Source organism: Copidosoma floridanum, unplaced genomic scaffold (assembly GCF_036245765.1).
Source record: "Copidosoma floridanum isolate Cflo_tuat_1 unplaced genomic scaffold, Cflo_Japanese_pri ptg000012l, whole genome shotgun sequence".
Taxonomy (NCBI): Eukaryota; Metazoa; Arthropoda; class Insecta; order Hymenoptera; family Encyrtidae; genus Copidosoma; species Copidosoma floridanum.
The window spans coordinates 6,644,470-6,661,325 of record NW_028321889.1 but is presented as its reverse complement, the minus strand read 5'-3'; the positions used below and the strand labels follow the sequence as shown (position 1 = coordinate 6,661,325).

The following is a 16,856-nucleotide window of genomic DNA, read 5'->3' as shown; positions in this document are numbered from 1 at the left end:
AAAAAAAAAACAAAGAAAAAAAAAAAAAAAAAAAAAAGAGCGGATGCAGAGTATAAGCATGGGGGGCCGGGGCGCCCGGCCACCACGCGTCGCGTGCTAATGGACGAAGTCGCGGGGGACGCGTCCGGCTTCGGGGGGGCGGCGCCCGCGAATGACGCGTGCCCGGTCGCGCGCGCGCGTGGGAGTAACAACAATAACAATAGTAACAACAACAGTAGCGGCAGCGCCAGCAGTGCCGGAGCAGCGACGCTCGTGCCGTCGTCTACGTCGTCAACGTCGTTTCACCACCACCACCACAACCACAACCAGCAGCAGCTGCAAGAGCCGCCGCAGCTGCGCTCGACGTCCCAGCAGCGGCACCATCATCAGCCCTCAACCGGAGGAGGAGTCGGAGGAGGAGGAGGCAGTGGAGGAGCCGAGGCTATGTCCGGCTCCTCGGCCTCCGACAGCCCCGACATTGCGTGCGCGAGCCTCCCGCTGGAGCTCCTCGCTGCCGGTGGCGTTTCCATCAAGGAGGAACAAGACGCCCCCGACGAGGAACAGCCCCAACATCACCACCACCACCACCACCAACACCACCATCAGCAGCAGCAGCAGCACTATCACCACCACCACCTCCAGCAACAACAACCCCACCACCACCACCACCACCAGCAGCAGCAGCAGCAGCACCAACACCACCATCACCAACAACAACAACAACACCTCCACCACCACCACCACCATCAGCAGCAGCAGCAGCAGCAGCAGCTGCGCGAGCGTAGACTCACAGCGGCACAACTGCGCGGGCAGTCGGCGGCGGCGCAGCAGTCAGCAGCAGCGGCCTCGGTGATCGTGCCGGCCCACGACTGCAGCAACGAGGTGGTGCAACAACAACAACAGCAGCAGCAGCAGCAGCAGCAGGACAGCTCTCGTGACGGACCCGAGGACGAACTGTCGCCAACCTCGGGTATAAGCATAACCGCCAGTATGATCGACGCCACGGATTTTCGGGCAATGGAGCCCACCTACCAGACCCTCACCTCCGTGGCCGAGCGCATGTCGCCCCCGGGCTTCAGTCCGGGCTCCAGCTACGCGACCCTCACGCCGCTACAGCCGCTGCCCCCCATCTCCACGATGAGCGACAAGTTCGTGTACGGGGCCCACGCGGCCGCCGCCGCAGCCGCCGCCGCCGCCGCGGCTAACAACAACAACCCACCTGGCCCCGGGGGCACCAACAACTCGGCCACCGGTGGCCAACAACAACAAACAGGCGGTCCACAACAGCAGCAGCAGCAGCAGCAGCAGCAGCAAGGCGGCGGTGGGGTCACGGGTAGCTTCGCCGTCATGCAAAACAACGGATTGGCGAGCATAGGATTGGCGGGCATGGCCGGCTCGCCGTACTCCTCGTACGACAAGCTACCCTCGATGGGTATGTCGCCACCGCACAACTACGCCTCCCCGACCGCCGGCCTCCAACCGTCGCCCCTCTCACCCCAGAGCGCTTACAGCCAGAGCGCCCTCAACTCGCCCCACAAGTCCTCGGCGAGCCCGCACTACGAGCCGGCCGGCTTTCTACCCCGGCTACAGCAGCAGAGCCCCCAAGCCATGAGCCCGCCCTCGCCGCCCCTCAGCGGCGGTCAGGCCCAGAGCTTTGGCGCTGGTGCTGCTGCTGCTGCTGGTGGTGGTGGGCATCATCACGCGCACTCGCCCACGGGGCTGTCGGGGCCCGCGTCGTCGCCCCCGCCGATGCACCAGCAGCCCCAGCACACGTCGGTGCTGATGAAGACGGTGTCGGCCGCGGCGGCGGCTGCTGCTGCCGCGGCTGTGGTCCAACAATCGGGTAACGGGCCCTCGGGGGGTGGTGGTGGCGGTGGGGGTGGTTCGGGGTCCGAGATAGAGGAGATCAACACCAAGGAGCTGGCGCAGCGGATAAGCGCCGAGCTGAAGCGGTACAGCATACCCCAGGCGATATTCGCCCAGAAGGTGCTCTGCCGTAGTCAGGGCACCCTGAGCGACTTGCTGCGCAACCCGAAGCCGTGGTCGAAGCTCAAGAGCGGCCGCGAAACTTTCAGGCGCATGTGGAAGTGGCTACAGGAGCCGGAGTACCAGCGGATGGCGGCCCTCAGGCTGGCAGGTTAGTAGTCCTCGACTACTCCGGTTTTCTATATACCTACGTTCCGTCATGATCTTTCTCTATCTCTCTCTCTCTCTTCTCCTCGATAATCATCGTCTACACCACAATTGCTATACATATCTCATATTCCATCAACCCGTTTTCCTCGCCATCGCCCTGGTATCCCTATTCTTGAGCACCTGATATGACTATTATATGTATCTTTTGTGCCATTTATGTGCCATTTTTTATAAATATCATTTGTCGAGTGCCCTGCTACGGGGCGCGCACATTATATGCAGATATCGATGGACTAGATTTTATACAATTATACATGTATATTATCGCATTGTCTATCGAATAACAAGTGCATTATTGTCAGTGGTAAATGATGAATAAGTTTTGGTCATTATAACACGGCCGCAAACAATGGTAATCCCATGTATTCGTGCGCGTATACTTAATTAATTTTAATTTTATACATAAAAGTGACATTGTCGGTGCAGTTCAAGTATACACCCGTGCGCGCGAATTTATCATGCAAATAATTAAGTTTTACGCCAATTCACAAAAATCGCACTATTAAATTTGATGTCTTTTTGAACAAGTCATTAAATCATCTTCCGCTTGTGCATAACGCGTTTCGAGCTATAAATTCGTGTTGCATTCGTGTATAGTGTCGTTTTTGTGGCTTTTTGATGTTTTGTAGTCTTGTGTTACACTGATGGAAAAAAAAAGCTTTGTATTTCATGATCGGCTGTCAATTGTGGATGAGCGCGTTGTCGTAATCAAGTTTCTCGGGCACAATATTATTCGAATGCGCGTAAAATTTACATTTATAAATTGACTTGAACAATCCTTTCATTTAAAAGCACCGCAACTTTCTATACGAATTTTCAAAAGTTTTAAAGCCTAGTAGATTTACAGGTAACAACTGCATTCACGTAAACAAAGCATTTGTTCTGGGAAAAAATGAAAAATTCAACCAGTACGGCGATCTTCTACTTTCGTGTTTCAATTATTTGAAATATTTGGTATCAATAATCGTTTAAATGCCGTGGACAATCAATCAACATTTATACCTACAGAAACGTGCGAGTTAACCGGTTTGATATGAAACATCACCCATGAAGCACATACATAAAAGATTCTTTTTTTATTTTTCTATCAGTGCATAACCACCTCTTACTTGGCGATTCATTCACTCGTTGCTATATTATTATCATTATCCCGCAAACACAAGGATCCACATGTATATCTTTGCAAAGCTCGCAGGGCTATCGTTGGGCACCAGGATGAGCTTGCAGCAGATTCGTCAATTCGTCAAAACCGATCTTTCGCAACGAGAGAGAGAAAAAATACATCTATGTATTAAGTATATATGTTCATATCCATTGAATCATCAGCCAGCTGATGCTGCTGATACTGACCGTCAGTGTGCAGATGGGGGGGGGGGAGTTTGGCGTGTAGCGCACACACGTGCTCCCCACGTGGAGAGGCGTTCCCTTCCCTATCATTCACAGATAGAGGCGCGGAATAACACTTTTCGAATCCAACATCCTTTACCCCAGAGAGAGAGAGCGAGCGAGAGGGTAGAGGGTGTGTTATATATAGAGAGATGAAACGGACAGTGGTGCTCTCTCTCTCTCTCTTATATACATATACGCGTTACCCATATAATGTGTACAGATATATATGTATATATACACAAGCAGAGAGCGCGGGTTATTCGGTATTGATCGGTAACTATGATATGTATATATATTGTACAGCAATCGCTGCGCAGACGCGAAATGCCAGAGAGACAAAAATATACAGGTATATACGATAGAAGCCGCGGATATCGCGTATCACTCGCTATACGTTCTCGGCTTGTGTGTGTGTGTGTGTGTGTGTGTGTGATGGCAACGGGCCATCCCCCGCGAAACCTTATCTATTTGCTCCTTTTTATACGTATAACTAACTGCCACTGCGTGCACGCCAGCTTTTATACATCCGACCGTATACGAACGTCGCTCTTATATATATATATTTATATACCGATTCGACTGATCTGCACTTATATATTCGTCCTTTCCTAAATCCATGTGGGTGATGAGTGAAAAAAAAAAAAGAAATGCTGATGTATTTACCGAAATTAAATTAAGATATCGCAGTTTTTGTTTTTAATAATATATTATACATCGTATGATCGGTGTTTGAATCACAGATCGGCATTCAGATTATGATGATTCAAACGCGCGCTCAACTCGGCCGATTGTCCCAAAAGTAAAATACAAGGAAAACTCGAGCGAAACGGAAACTAAAATCGTTTTCGTTCGCGAGTTTTGAATCGAAACAAAGTCCATTGCGTTATATAGACCATCAGGAGAGTGCAGCTATATATGTGCACTGCATATGTCTACACGTATACGAGGGGGAAAGAGAAAAAGTCAAAAGTAGAATGTATACAGAGGTGAGTGAGAGAGAGAGGAAAAGGAAGTGCGTAGGGGGGCTCGCCTATACATATCATACATATATACTCGGAGAAACAATGTATAAAAGTGAAGGGAAGCATTAGGGCTTCGCATCAGCTTCAGACCTAACAGAGCCCTTTAGACGTTCCATATATACATAGGCACATAGAGGTGTAGCGAGAGCTCTGCACCTATTGTCTCCGATGCATCGGTAATACCTATAGCTCCGCTTCGACTTTGCTCCTCTGCTGTTGCAGCTGCTTCCTCTCTCTCTCTCTCTCTGTATGGACCTACTACGCGCCAAGCTAGCTGACATTTCATTAGGTATAGAGAAGATAATCTCGATAAAGTGTAATACACGCGGGCGCATGAATGAATGACAGTAATTATACCTACTCGGTGTCTCTAGGTGAAGATGTTGCGAACGACGGTACACACAACATGGGATACAAACTTTCGCGCGGGTATTTGGAATCCTTTGATTGATCAGCCGATTTCTCAACATAATATCATGTATTTTGCCAAGCAGATATATAATAATGTTAAATAAAAGCATTCGAGGAGGATACAGTGTGCCTACGCAGTGTCTGATGTTCGAGCTGCTGATGGAGGAGGTACACATCAGGTCCTTATAATGCGCATTCGCGTGCGGGCCACACGCCAGTGAGCTCGTTCGCGCTCCCCTTTATACCCGGTTATAATGTATTAACAACTCCCCCGTACATAACACATGCATATATATACAAATACACAAGAGAGCCCGTATATACGCGAGTGGCTTCGTTTCCGCGGGCGCGTGTATAGTACGGAGACGGGCCGATTTGTAATACCTGCCGCGCGCAACACGCATGTTATATACACACGCGTTCGACTGCTCCTCGTCTTCGTGTTTATTTCTGTAATTTAGTGACTTGAATAGTAATATTAATAATAAAAAAACATCTCAATTGCTCGTTTACATATTTCGTTCCTGTGCTCTCGTCGCATATAAATGATACAATAAAGCCGATGCATTGCTCAAACTGAAGAAAAAAAAAATTTATACCTATCAACGATGTTGGAATAACATGTTTAAATGTATTATATATTGGTGGTTATTCCACGTGTATGTGTTTATATGTAGGCACAACGAGTCCCGTCGGAAGAGCGCGAGGGTTGGCCATCAGAAACAAGTCGAGGCCGAAAGGAAACGAGCTGCAGGGGATTGCGTGGGGTGCCCGCGGATATTCGTCCATCTCTGTATTATCTACGCACACGCGTATACCTACGTGTGTATACTTTTACATACGGGGCCAGTGGAGCTTCGGCGGCAGGCGGACCAGGTGTGCGCGCGTATAATATCGTTGCGTACAGTGTTGATTTCAAGCTGTTGTTCGAGCACGTGCCGAAATACGAAACGCAGGGCTATATAATGTGCACCCAACTGCGGTGAGGGAGGCCTTACGCGTTCTCACCTCCTCCACACACCGCTCGGCCGTCTCGCTTTCCTCCCCCACCCTCTTGTTTTTTTTTTTTTTTTTTTTTTATGTTGTACTTACTCGCTATACACGCATCGGCCACTTCCACGGGATATCCTGCCCCCCCCCCCAAACTTTCCTCCCGAATCCCTCATTATATCCTTTTCCTTGCAATGTTATCATTGCGCCATGAGCTCCTCCATTTTTCAGATGATATTTATACGTTTCGAACGGATTTACGATGTTTCGTTTGTGCATTATTCACTCCGAGTCTGCCTCTTCTACGATGTCTATGATGTACCCTCGAAACTGTAAGGAACCCTCCAAGAATATCATCTCTCGTCGTTTAATTATTCGTTCGATCGGTATCTCGCGAGGATGGATCGATCGAGCCGGATCAACTTGTGTGTGTACTTGGTGGGCGCAACATAAACATGTCCATCAAGTGTGTGGGGTGCGATAAAATCTAAGAAAACGCGTGAAAGAGTTTGAACGTGTAAATTGATGAATTTTATAAATAACTCATAGCCCCGGTAATTCATTTGCCACTGCGTATACCTAACGTACCTCTTCCAAGCTATATATACACGTATGCACAAAGAGAGTCGCTATTGTCGGACGATGATAATAATCGGCGTCGAATTAAACGTGCCCGAGAGATAGCCGATATAAGAGGGAAAGATGACACCGTCGCATGCCTACGTGTGTTGCATATACTATATGCGTATAGGCGCAAAATATTGTTCTCGCGTTACGAGCGAAGCAACGACCTTAGCGCGGATATTCGGCTTTTCTTCGTTTCCAACGCCGAGCTCTTTATATTTATTTCATCGCTGTTGTTCGCTTTCGTCGTCTTGTAAATTAATTGCTGCATGTATATATATATATATAGTGACGATGCAAAAACAACGCGGTGTATTTTATCAAACATACAGCCAAATCGCTTTTATCATTTTTTTTCTCCCCCCTTCGTTCTCGTCCAACTTTTCTTCCGTACAGTTCCCATCCGATGGACAGTGGCGCGTAACGTCGTTCAATTACAAAAACTAACGTATAGTTGCCATACGCGATGTATAGGTACCTACTATGCATATGATATACGTATACGTGTGCAATAACAGTTGTAGCGGTGATTATTATAACAACTACGGATATCGCCGCAAAAGTTTTCAGCGAAAATACCATCTCGAAAGTTGGGGTAGTGGACCGTCGTGCGTGCAAGCTCTGCCCGTGTAAATACCACGCTAAAAGCATAGTTCCACGTTTTGGTCACTTTGCGGCTTTCCCCTTGTGCATACGGTTGCCGGCTGTATGTGGGAGCGTATACAGTCCTCTCTGCTCGAATGACCAATTCAATTGTCTTACATGCAATGCGTATCGAAGCGTCCACCAATCGTGTCTGAACTCTGTATCTTTTTTTTTTTTTTTTTTTTTTTTTATGCGCTGATGCAAGTTTTTGGTTGTTTCGATCGCCTGAGGATCGATTTTTAAGATTTTGGTGGTGCACTTGACGAACCATTGCTAGAGTGTTGGTATGGATGTTTTTTAAGCACGTAAATGAGAGTTGACATCGCGTCTCTCTTCAGTACCCCCTAGAATAATAATAATTTTTTAAAAAGTTAAAAAACTAAGCGGATAGACAGACACATTGTTATATTATGCATTTTTTAAGATATAAATATTGGCCACGTCGAAAATCGTGACGTAATTTTTACTAGTTGCTAGCTTGTACGACACGTAAAAAATTAAAATTCGTTGTTTCATTTCAGTCGCACATTTAATTATAATTTTCCTTCATTTAATGTTTTATTTTTTCATTTACACCTCTGTGTGCTTTCATATCATGTACTTTTTTATTTTCTTCATATGTTTTCCCTATCCCTCTTTTTATCTAATCCTTTTCCCATCCAGTTTTTGTATATTTTTAAAATTATTTTATAACACATTATAGATGCCACTGTAATTTTATGATTTTGTTTACCGTATACTGTTTGTTGCTTTGTTTTTATTTATTTTGATTTATTTGTTCTCCAAAAATTAAACCACCAACAAATAAGGAATACCAGCTCTAGTTGGCGCCCAAAATAGATAATATACCAAGTCGCCGTGACTATGGTTTTCGTGTACTGAGATTTGCATTTCAGTTGCAGTGGTAGTTAAGCATCAACCAAAGTAGTTAGCTAAATTAATCAAAATAAATCTAAAAAATTAAAATAAACTTTTTTATTTTTGTGCAAACAAAACATTTTTAATATTTACCCATGAAGCTATTTTACTGAATACTTGTAACAACTATAGTCAAAGTAATAAATACGTAGGTTGCGTCATCCGTCTTTACGAGAAAGAACAATAATTGCATATCCAGGGGATGTAACTAACAACGTTAGTACATTGAAATGTATTTTTCCATACTTTTGAGGAGTTCTACGGATTGAAATAAAAGCCAACTAGACCTGGTCTTCCTTCATACGCCAAATTGTAAAAAAAAAAAAAAAAAAAAAAAAAAAATATTTAAATTTAATGAAATGTAAAATCACAAAAAATGTCATATACCTATAAAATTATTGAGCAGCGCGAGACACGAAAAAGTAAAATGAGAGGAAAAACAAAACCGTAGGCTTTAAGATGATGAAAAAAATAAAGAAAAGAAAGAAAAAGAAAAAAAAGGAAATGCAAGGTGTGTGTCTATCGGTTTGGTTTTAGCACTGAATAACTGCTCTGAGAGCGGCGCTGACGGCGCGGACAGCTTGCTGGATCACTCAATCACGCAACGCACCGGACCCGCACCAATCGACATGCATCATCAACAGTTTCACAACTCATATGGTAATGTCGTTCGTTAATTATCCTAAATTCATCATCACCACGCAATCTCAATCAAATCTTCATCTCGAGAGCCTATCACCATCATCATCATCATTATCATTATCATCATCGTATATATATATATATATATGTGTATATATGTATTGCTCTAATCTCAACAGCTTACGCGTCAAGCAGTACCAAGTATATTTCGTTAAATACACCACAATATTCGTCACAATAGATCTTTTTATTAGTTCTGCTCCAAGTAAAACAAAGAAAAAAGGTTGTGCTCATCATTGGACATTTTCACCACATTCATCCATTTAGCTTGAAACATCCAGATTAATAACTTTGTACTAACATCAAATTTTCTTTCTTAATTCTTCGCAAACTTTATTCTTCATCTGCTTCGGAGCAAGTCTTCCATACATCTATGTACTTATTTAAAAATGTAAGAGCTCATGTTGAAACGAGGGAGATGTTTGGACTGATACGAAGGAGAAAGAAATAATACCTATGGGGTACGAACAACGTGTATTATATATATACTTGAGCGCGCGGTGGCTCGGTCGGCTAGGTCGTGGATTGGCACGCGGGAGACCGTGATTCGATTTCCGGCCAGTGCGACTTTTTCGGGCAAGTACCTCTGTGATTTTTCACCACGCAATGCTTCTCGAGGAGGGTTTAAGCGACCTCCTCGCAGCATAATTGCCGAATTTTCCCCTACCCCCAGTAATAATGGGAGGCCTCCCATCCCTCTTCCCTTCCTTCTCCAAAGTGCGCTAAGTGCCCATAGTAGTGCCCTTATTAAAGGAGCCGCGGACGTAGAGTACTACAATATAAAAAAATATATACTTGCAGCTCGAGTAGAAAAACCCCCGGTTCCCATATGTATGAGCGGACAAAATGAGAAAGTCTAACATTGAAAGTGGACAAATAGAAGGGAGCATCCGGGGGGGGGGGGGTTCGGCGATTGAAATTAGAGTCCGTACAATCGAAGAGTCCAAAGACTCGCGGGGACACGGGACGCACGGAGAATGGAAAAAGGGTTGCTGGAGGGAAGATGAGGTAAAGATAGCGAGTGCAAGGCATGTACAGCACACAAGATACACGGAATCGGGAAAACGAAAATTAGACGCGACGTTATTCGGGGGGAGAAGGTGGAGGAGCACGCAAGAATGGAAGGAACGAGTCGAAGGTAATCCCGCTACTCTTCGGGAAAGCTCATTCAAATCCCACGCTAAATTTCAATCCAACGTGCATAAAAGTTTCACCACTACGGGCCTCCTTCCTTCAGTTGCTCCTTCTTCTTCTTCGTCGTCTTTGTGAAATTTCTCATCAGTCCCACTTCGACAACTATATGTACGTATGGGTATTTGCGCTGCATCAGTAAACATTTCTTAAAACGCTTGGATCGAACTTCTAATGCTTAGAAAATGCCTCTCCAGATGTATACATACAGATTCAACGCCGTGAAAGCAATTCTCAAGAGTAATCCTTTTTTTTTGTTTTTTTTTTTAAAGTCATCATCACCCCCCTAATATAAGGGGCTCAGACATAGCTATTTTTACACTATAAAGTGTCACTTAGCCACACGTGGTTTAATTAACAGTAGGTGAGAAACGGTAGCTTCTAACGTTAAAAGAGTAACCATATAGTTGCAATCGAAGGGGTTTTTTTTGATACCTTGAAGACTCATTCATTGATCAAAAAAGAAAAAAGGGCCAGATAAATTGATTGATTTCACTATTTTCCCAATCATTGGTCGTATCCTAAAAATTTCATTTGAGATATTTCGAAGCACTCGCCACTCTTTTGGTACAACGCGACGAAGTTTATTTTACAATTTGCGCAAGCAAACGCTACTGTTGGAACGTTTTAATGGAGATCCGCGTGCTTTTAATCTCCATGTCGAAAGGAGATCCCTCCCTTAGGCGTAGGCGATTATTGGTACGTACCTACTCAGGTCGCAGAGGATCGGGCCGTCCAGTACAGCAATGATCAGAAATGTTCGTGGGACTGCAGCAGTGTCAGGGGGTAGCCATCACCTTACATCACCACCACAATGACAGTGTAAACCATATAGCAACATCGTGTCCAAATATACACACCGAGTCAAGTCAATGGTGATTGACGACGCTCTATACGCTCAAACAGCCATGAACCACCCCTAAAATGGATATGTGGTACGGAACCCCGTGGAGGCACGAAAAAAAGCCATCCGAGAAGAAAATCCTGTGTAGGTTCTTAGCTGTATACAGTGCTCAGATGGATATGGGTACGGCTGGGAAAAGGGGGCCACTTACCCAACCGCCCGGTACAACCTTCCGCTCTTAGTAAGATCAATTTTTCGATAATGAAGACTGTTTGTATCGGGCCAAGTTAGCAACTGCTGTTACCTTTTTTTCCTCCCCCATACCCATGCCCCAAACATTTATTGTAACACGTACGAACCGGACACCCGTCCGTCTTTCAAACGGAGGAAAGTTTAACTAAAAGCGGCTCGCGCTAGTTAAAACTCGACTTGTCCGATTCGATTGCGGGTACCTACTTGGTTGAAAAACTTTTTCTTCCACCCAAGATATAGCCGCCGCTGTCTCTTCCAACATCGCAATACTATACGTGTACATATCGTACACCCATAGGGCTAATGCCTTTTTTGTTTCTCGACAAGTGTTGGCCAATCCATCCTGTAACTGTACGTACATGTATATGGATGGACGAGAGGAGCGGTGCGTTAGGTATCGCGAATTTTCCAACCCCCCCTTTCGTCGATACCACCATTGCTGGAAAAAGTAAGCGCCGACCAAGATTGTTCTCACTTGTGCGTCTTTTACGTGATTTTTTTTTTTTTTTTTTCTTCCCTACTGTACTTTTTTTGGGAAATCATCGATGTACCAGGGGACCTGAGTCAAAGAGCGAGTTAGCGGTAAAGCACAAGTAAAGCAATTTTCCGAAACTTTGCCAACGCACGCATGTACAATGTAATGATAAAAAAAAAAAAAAAACGCGACGGGGTGGTGAACGCGACGCGCGTCACGTGTGTTCGAGCACGATGAGCTTGCAGAGAGAGAGAGAGAGAGAGTAAGAGAGATTACACGGAGGAGGAGAAGGAGGGAACGGCGAGGTACGTACATAGGTATATTATATACGCAGCCGCGCATTATGCACCACTGTTTGCTCGCCCCGAATCCATATAGGTATGTACATGGACATTTATGCACAATACCCACAGTGGCCGGATATGACTGGTACACGTGTGTAACACGCAACTTATGCGACCAACCGGCCGATCCAGGGTGGGGTGGGGGGGGGCGCAGGGGTCAAATAGAGGCAGAGAGTTGGCCCATCAGCTTTTCTCTCTCTAGTCTAACGACTTTCCGATAATGGCTCCCAGCCGCCTGCTGTGTCCCCAGCATCCGCACACACGCACGCCGGCTGTACTCTACACCACTTTGAATAATAATAATAAAATTAAAAAAAACTCGGGGTAATGGTGTGCTCTCGCTATTAGGTGTATACACTTACTTTTTCTCGCTCTCGTTTTAATGTTCATCTTTGCTCGTTTCACCATTTCGTTTGCTTTCCCATCCCGTACATCCAATCCAATTGATTCTCGCACGTATTGTATATATACTAAGCTGATGTCGCGATGATTCGCTTGTCCGACCGTACTCGGCTTTTACTACTTAGGTATATACATACTGCACCGAGTTGTGACGTTATATAGCTACTCAGTTTACTCTGGTTTATAATGTAGAACATAGACGAAATGTAGGTAGGTATATTAAAAACAACAAGAGCCACAATGTACATATATAAACGTATTGATGAAAGATATGATATACGATGGATATTGTCGGTATACAAGACATAGCTGTACATAGCAAAAAGGCCATCGGTTGTTGTTTCGAGAGTCATGCAGGTGGCAGGGACAGTAGGTAGTTGGTGGTGATAGATGGTAGAGTCCTTGTGTGTGTGTGGTTGTAAGTATTATTATAATGAGCGAGCGATGTAGACGCGTGCGCGCGCGCGTGCCGATGCAACATCAGCAGCGTTGGGTTGCTAAAGTAGGTCGGTCTTGAAGATTTTTTTTTTTTTTTTTTTTTTTTTTTTCTTTTTTGTTTTCGGTAGCAAGGCAGCGCGATGAAAATTGAATGTGTATATTAATCGACGTATAAGTACAAGAAAGGAGAAATTGTATGAGAAACAGTGCGTACCTGAAGGGGCGCGTATGAAAAAAAAAAAATATACACAATATACAGTAATCGGTTCCTCGCGGGTCTCGCGTTCAAACGCCAAACGATGAAAGGAGCGAGCATCGTGGACTCGTCTGATAATTGATGGCAGCTACCTATACACATTTTAATAATTAAAGACAAACCGACGAATCGAACCGACGAGGGGTCGACAGGTGATGGTGTGTACACTTATTATTTTGTAGATACAAGGAGCCACAACGTGTCCTATGCAGTGCGCGTACGCGAATATTATTCGGTGTGCATATGACCTATACGTACCCAGCACACAAGTTGCAAATCAAAGGGAGGAGTTGAAACGCAAAAACAAAAAAAAGTTACACCGATACTGGGGCTATCTTGCACTCACGACAGATAGACCGCTAAAACGGGAACGAGGAGCACGTATATACGTAGATACATATATATATATATATAATATCTGTATACATTATTGTAGAGGCCAGAGGGAGAGGAGTTTGGATGTGTGTGTGTATAGGTACCCACACCTTATAGCGGTATACCTGCGTATTGCTACCCCTGCACCACCACCACCACCGACCGACCGACCGACCAACCAAGCAAGCGACCAACCAACCGTGCCGCCGACGTAGGTATATACACCTACCGTCTATCGATTTCTACTTACTACGTTCGAGCTACGTCGACTCTCTCCTCCTCCGCCCTTGTCTCTTGTGTGCTCGTGTACATATATGTATATATGTATAGGTAGCTCCGAGCAACAGACAAATACGCGAATATATATATTTACCTGTACGTATAACAATATACGTGTTGTGCAAAAGCACGAGCCCTTTCTCCCTCTCGTAGGTCCTTTTTTTTTTTTTGCACCCACCCCTTCGCGCTCGCTTGATATACTTTTTGATGTCTTTCTTACTTTTCACTTGGCGCGCGCGCTCCACTCGCTCTTACTCCCTTTGAGTGTATTTATAGGTATAATAATACATACACCTCATACATTGAATCGTTCAATTAATTTAGATCTTTTTTTTCTTTTTTCTTTTTTCTTTTTACATGTATTATATACTCGAGATCAAGAGTACGAGTATCCTTCTAGAGAGATATGTGAATCGACACACGGCACACAGTGCATTATATATATATATATATATATATATATATATATATATATATATATATATATATATATATATATATATATATTCGATGGTTCCTTGTCCTTGGTCGCGCCTGGATTAACTTATTTTTTTCCCTCACCAGAGACAAAAGACATGACACTTATATATGGGTTACTCATGCGCATCTTAAAGAGTCAACCGCTGTTTTTGCTGTTGTTTCGTGATACCCTATATATATACATATATACACGTGCACGTGCAGTGCACCATTTCATCATACATGTATGTATATAATATATGCTAATAGAGAGCGGAGCGAGATGAGAGTTGAGGGAGAGCACGTGGGGGTGCTCTTTTGTCGGCCATCAGAGCATGACTCCTTCGCACCATCAGTATAGACTTGTGATAAATCTACTTATGTTGAACATCCCAAGCAACCATCAACCAACCTGCAGTCCTTGAGTCATTGCCTAATCAATAACCCATATATATATGTATATATAGATGCGGGAGAGTTGGTGGTGTTGGGAACCGAAGATGTGCAGAGGATCGTGGGCTGCAGGTGCAAGGCGACCCCCATACTCCCCCCCCCCTCAGGGTGGTTAAGCCCCGCGTGCCTGATGTATATATGTATACGTATATGTATAGCACCTGTAGTGGCCGAATATTGCAAGGCATAGCTGGTGGGCACAGCGGTAATGGTGGGCCAAGAGAGTCGCGGATGCCCAACCATAAGTGACCACTGTGTGCCTATATATATACATTTCTGGGGTGTACATGTATAGATGGGGGGGGGGTGCGTAATACATATAACGGGGGCAATAAGAGAAAAGGGCGAGGGGAGGGTGCATTGTAACGCAACTGAAGCTGCAGAGAGTTGAGTTGAGTTGAGTTGAATTTATTTAGTCGACAATGGACTCAAGGTCCTATAACGCCGAGGCATAGAGTATATATTATAAAAAGAACAAAATAACTGAGCTAATACAATGGCATCAGCCTAACAAAATTCGCATTAATAAATCATAAAAAAAAAGTTATAACAAAAATAAAGAATCAATAAAGTAACTGTAAAGGAGCACCCTGAAACAGGGCCGATCATAGCATCGGCGTAGATCATGCGGAAGAGTATTCCATAGTCACGGACCAGCTACGCGGAACGAATTTTGATAGTAAGAGGTGCTAGCAGATCACCAAATCAAATTGGGAGCGACGAAGAGAGCCACCATCTCCAAGAGGCCTAAACTGGAGTTGATTAGCAAGGTACTCAGGTAGACCATTCCTCAAGACTGAGACCAAGAGGTATAACGAGAGGTACACTCGTCGCTCGGTAAAAGGCAGTATACGAAGTGCTCTGTATACAGGGGTGATGTGTTCGGAACGACCAACATCGGTGACAAATCTTAAAGCAGCATTTCTGCAACGAGACATCTTAGTGACCAAAACACCTGATAGGTCCAACGCAATGCCGGAACAGAAATCAAAATAGGGGAACACGAGGGCACTAACTATATTCAATACGAATTGAACGGGGCAAGGCATCGCGGCAACTCCGAAGACGAGCGAGGGCAGCATAACTCTTTCGAGAGGTTTCAGTAGCAAAAGGGCCCCAAGAAAGGGTAGAGTCAAGAGTGACACCAAGCAGCCTAATTGTATCGCTGATCTGGAGCAGTTGGCCGTCAAGGGTAGGGGCATGGTTAGCCTCACTGAGAATGGTGGACAAATTTCAAATTTCTTCAGAGAGAGAGAGAGAGGGGTACAATCCACCCTCTTATGTGTATAATGAATACCCTTGTGCTACCTGTGGAGGTGCCGTTCGCGTTTGCATGTAAAGCTCGGCGTGTCCCTGTATGTCCCTATACGTATGCACGCAGGTGGATGTTTGTGTGCACAGGTACGGGTAGTGCCCTCTCTCACCGCACGACAGATTAAAAAGAAATGGCTACACGCTAGCTGATATTGATTTTTGTCCTCAGTTCACGGCTGTATGGATACGGTGCCAGTAGTAGTAGTAGTAGTTGTAGTTGTGGCGGAGGGCGCTTGCTCGCTCGCGCTTACCGACTACGGCGACGACGACGACGCCGAGGGAAATAGAGGGACTGTAGAGCAGTACCACTACCACCACCACCAGTCTTTACATCGTTCACCTCCTCCTCCTCCTCCTCCTATGTATACACGTATATAAATTATACATATATGTATACGTTGGTACCTTGGCCGTTCGGTCGCTTCTATACTGTTTTTTTTTTTTTTTTTTTTTCTTCCCTGCCTCCCTTTGGCGTTACTTCTTCTTCCTCCCCGGCCTAGCCGAGTCCTCGCTCTTTTTCTCTCACTACAACGGCCTATATCCCCTCTTCATGTACCTATAACAACGTGTACATTGTTTCTCCGCGGCCCTTCTGTCACGAGAATCCGTGAAAGCTAAACTCCTACAGTACAAGTATGTACTTATATTCCCAGCAACGATGTATTTTTCATTCCTTTTCGAAAGACTCGTCGATTCGATTGCTCGTCGGTGTTATTGGCTACCTATACTGGTTCATTGAGTCAGTGCATTAATATCAGGTGTATTAAAAGAAGAAAAAAAAAAAAAACAACTCCTCATCTTTGGACACATCCTCGTGTTTACCTTATACGTACATACGTTGATGACATAGTTCTTCAAGTCACGCGCCCTCGTATACGTACATGTATAACCGTGGATT

The 16,856-nt window shown here is 44.9% G+C and overlaps 1 protein-coding gene across 1 annotated transcript in view; it reads left to right on the top strand.

Annotated features, from left to right (window-relative positions):
* The first annotated feature begins 395 nt into the window (after nucleotides 1–395).
* LOC106647888 (uncharacterized) overlaps nucleotides 396–16,856 on the top strand; it is a 30,860-nt gene continuing 14,399 nt past the window's right edge. Inside the window, exons 1-5 of the mRNA XM_089590525.1 lie at nucleotides 396–525; nucleotides 667–760; nucleotides 818–1,173; nucleotides 1,291–2,116; nucleotides 8,712–8,834. Coding sequence (XP_089446651.1) covers nucleotides 424–525; nucleotides 667–760; nucleotides 818–1,173; nucleotides 1,291–2,116; nucleotides 8,712–8,834 — 1,501 coding nt within the window. The 5' untranslated portion in view covers nucleotides 396–423. The remainder of the gene's footprint in view (nucleotides 526–666; nucleotides 761–817; nucleotides 1,174–1,290; nucleotides 2,117–8,711; nucleotides 8,835–16,856) is intronic.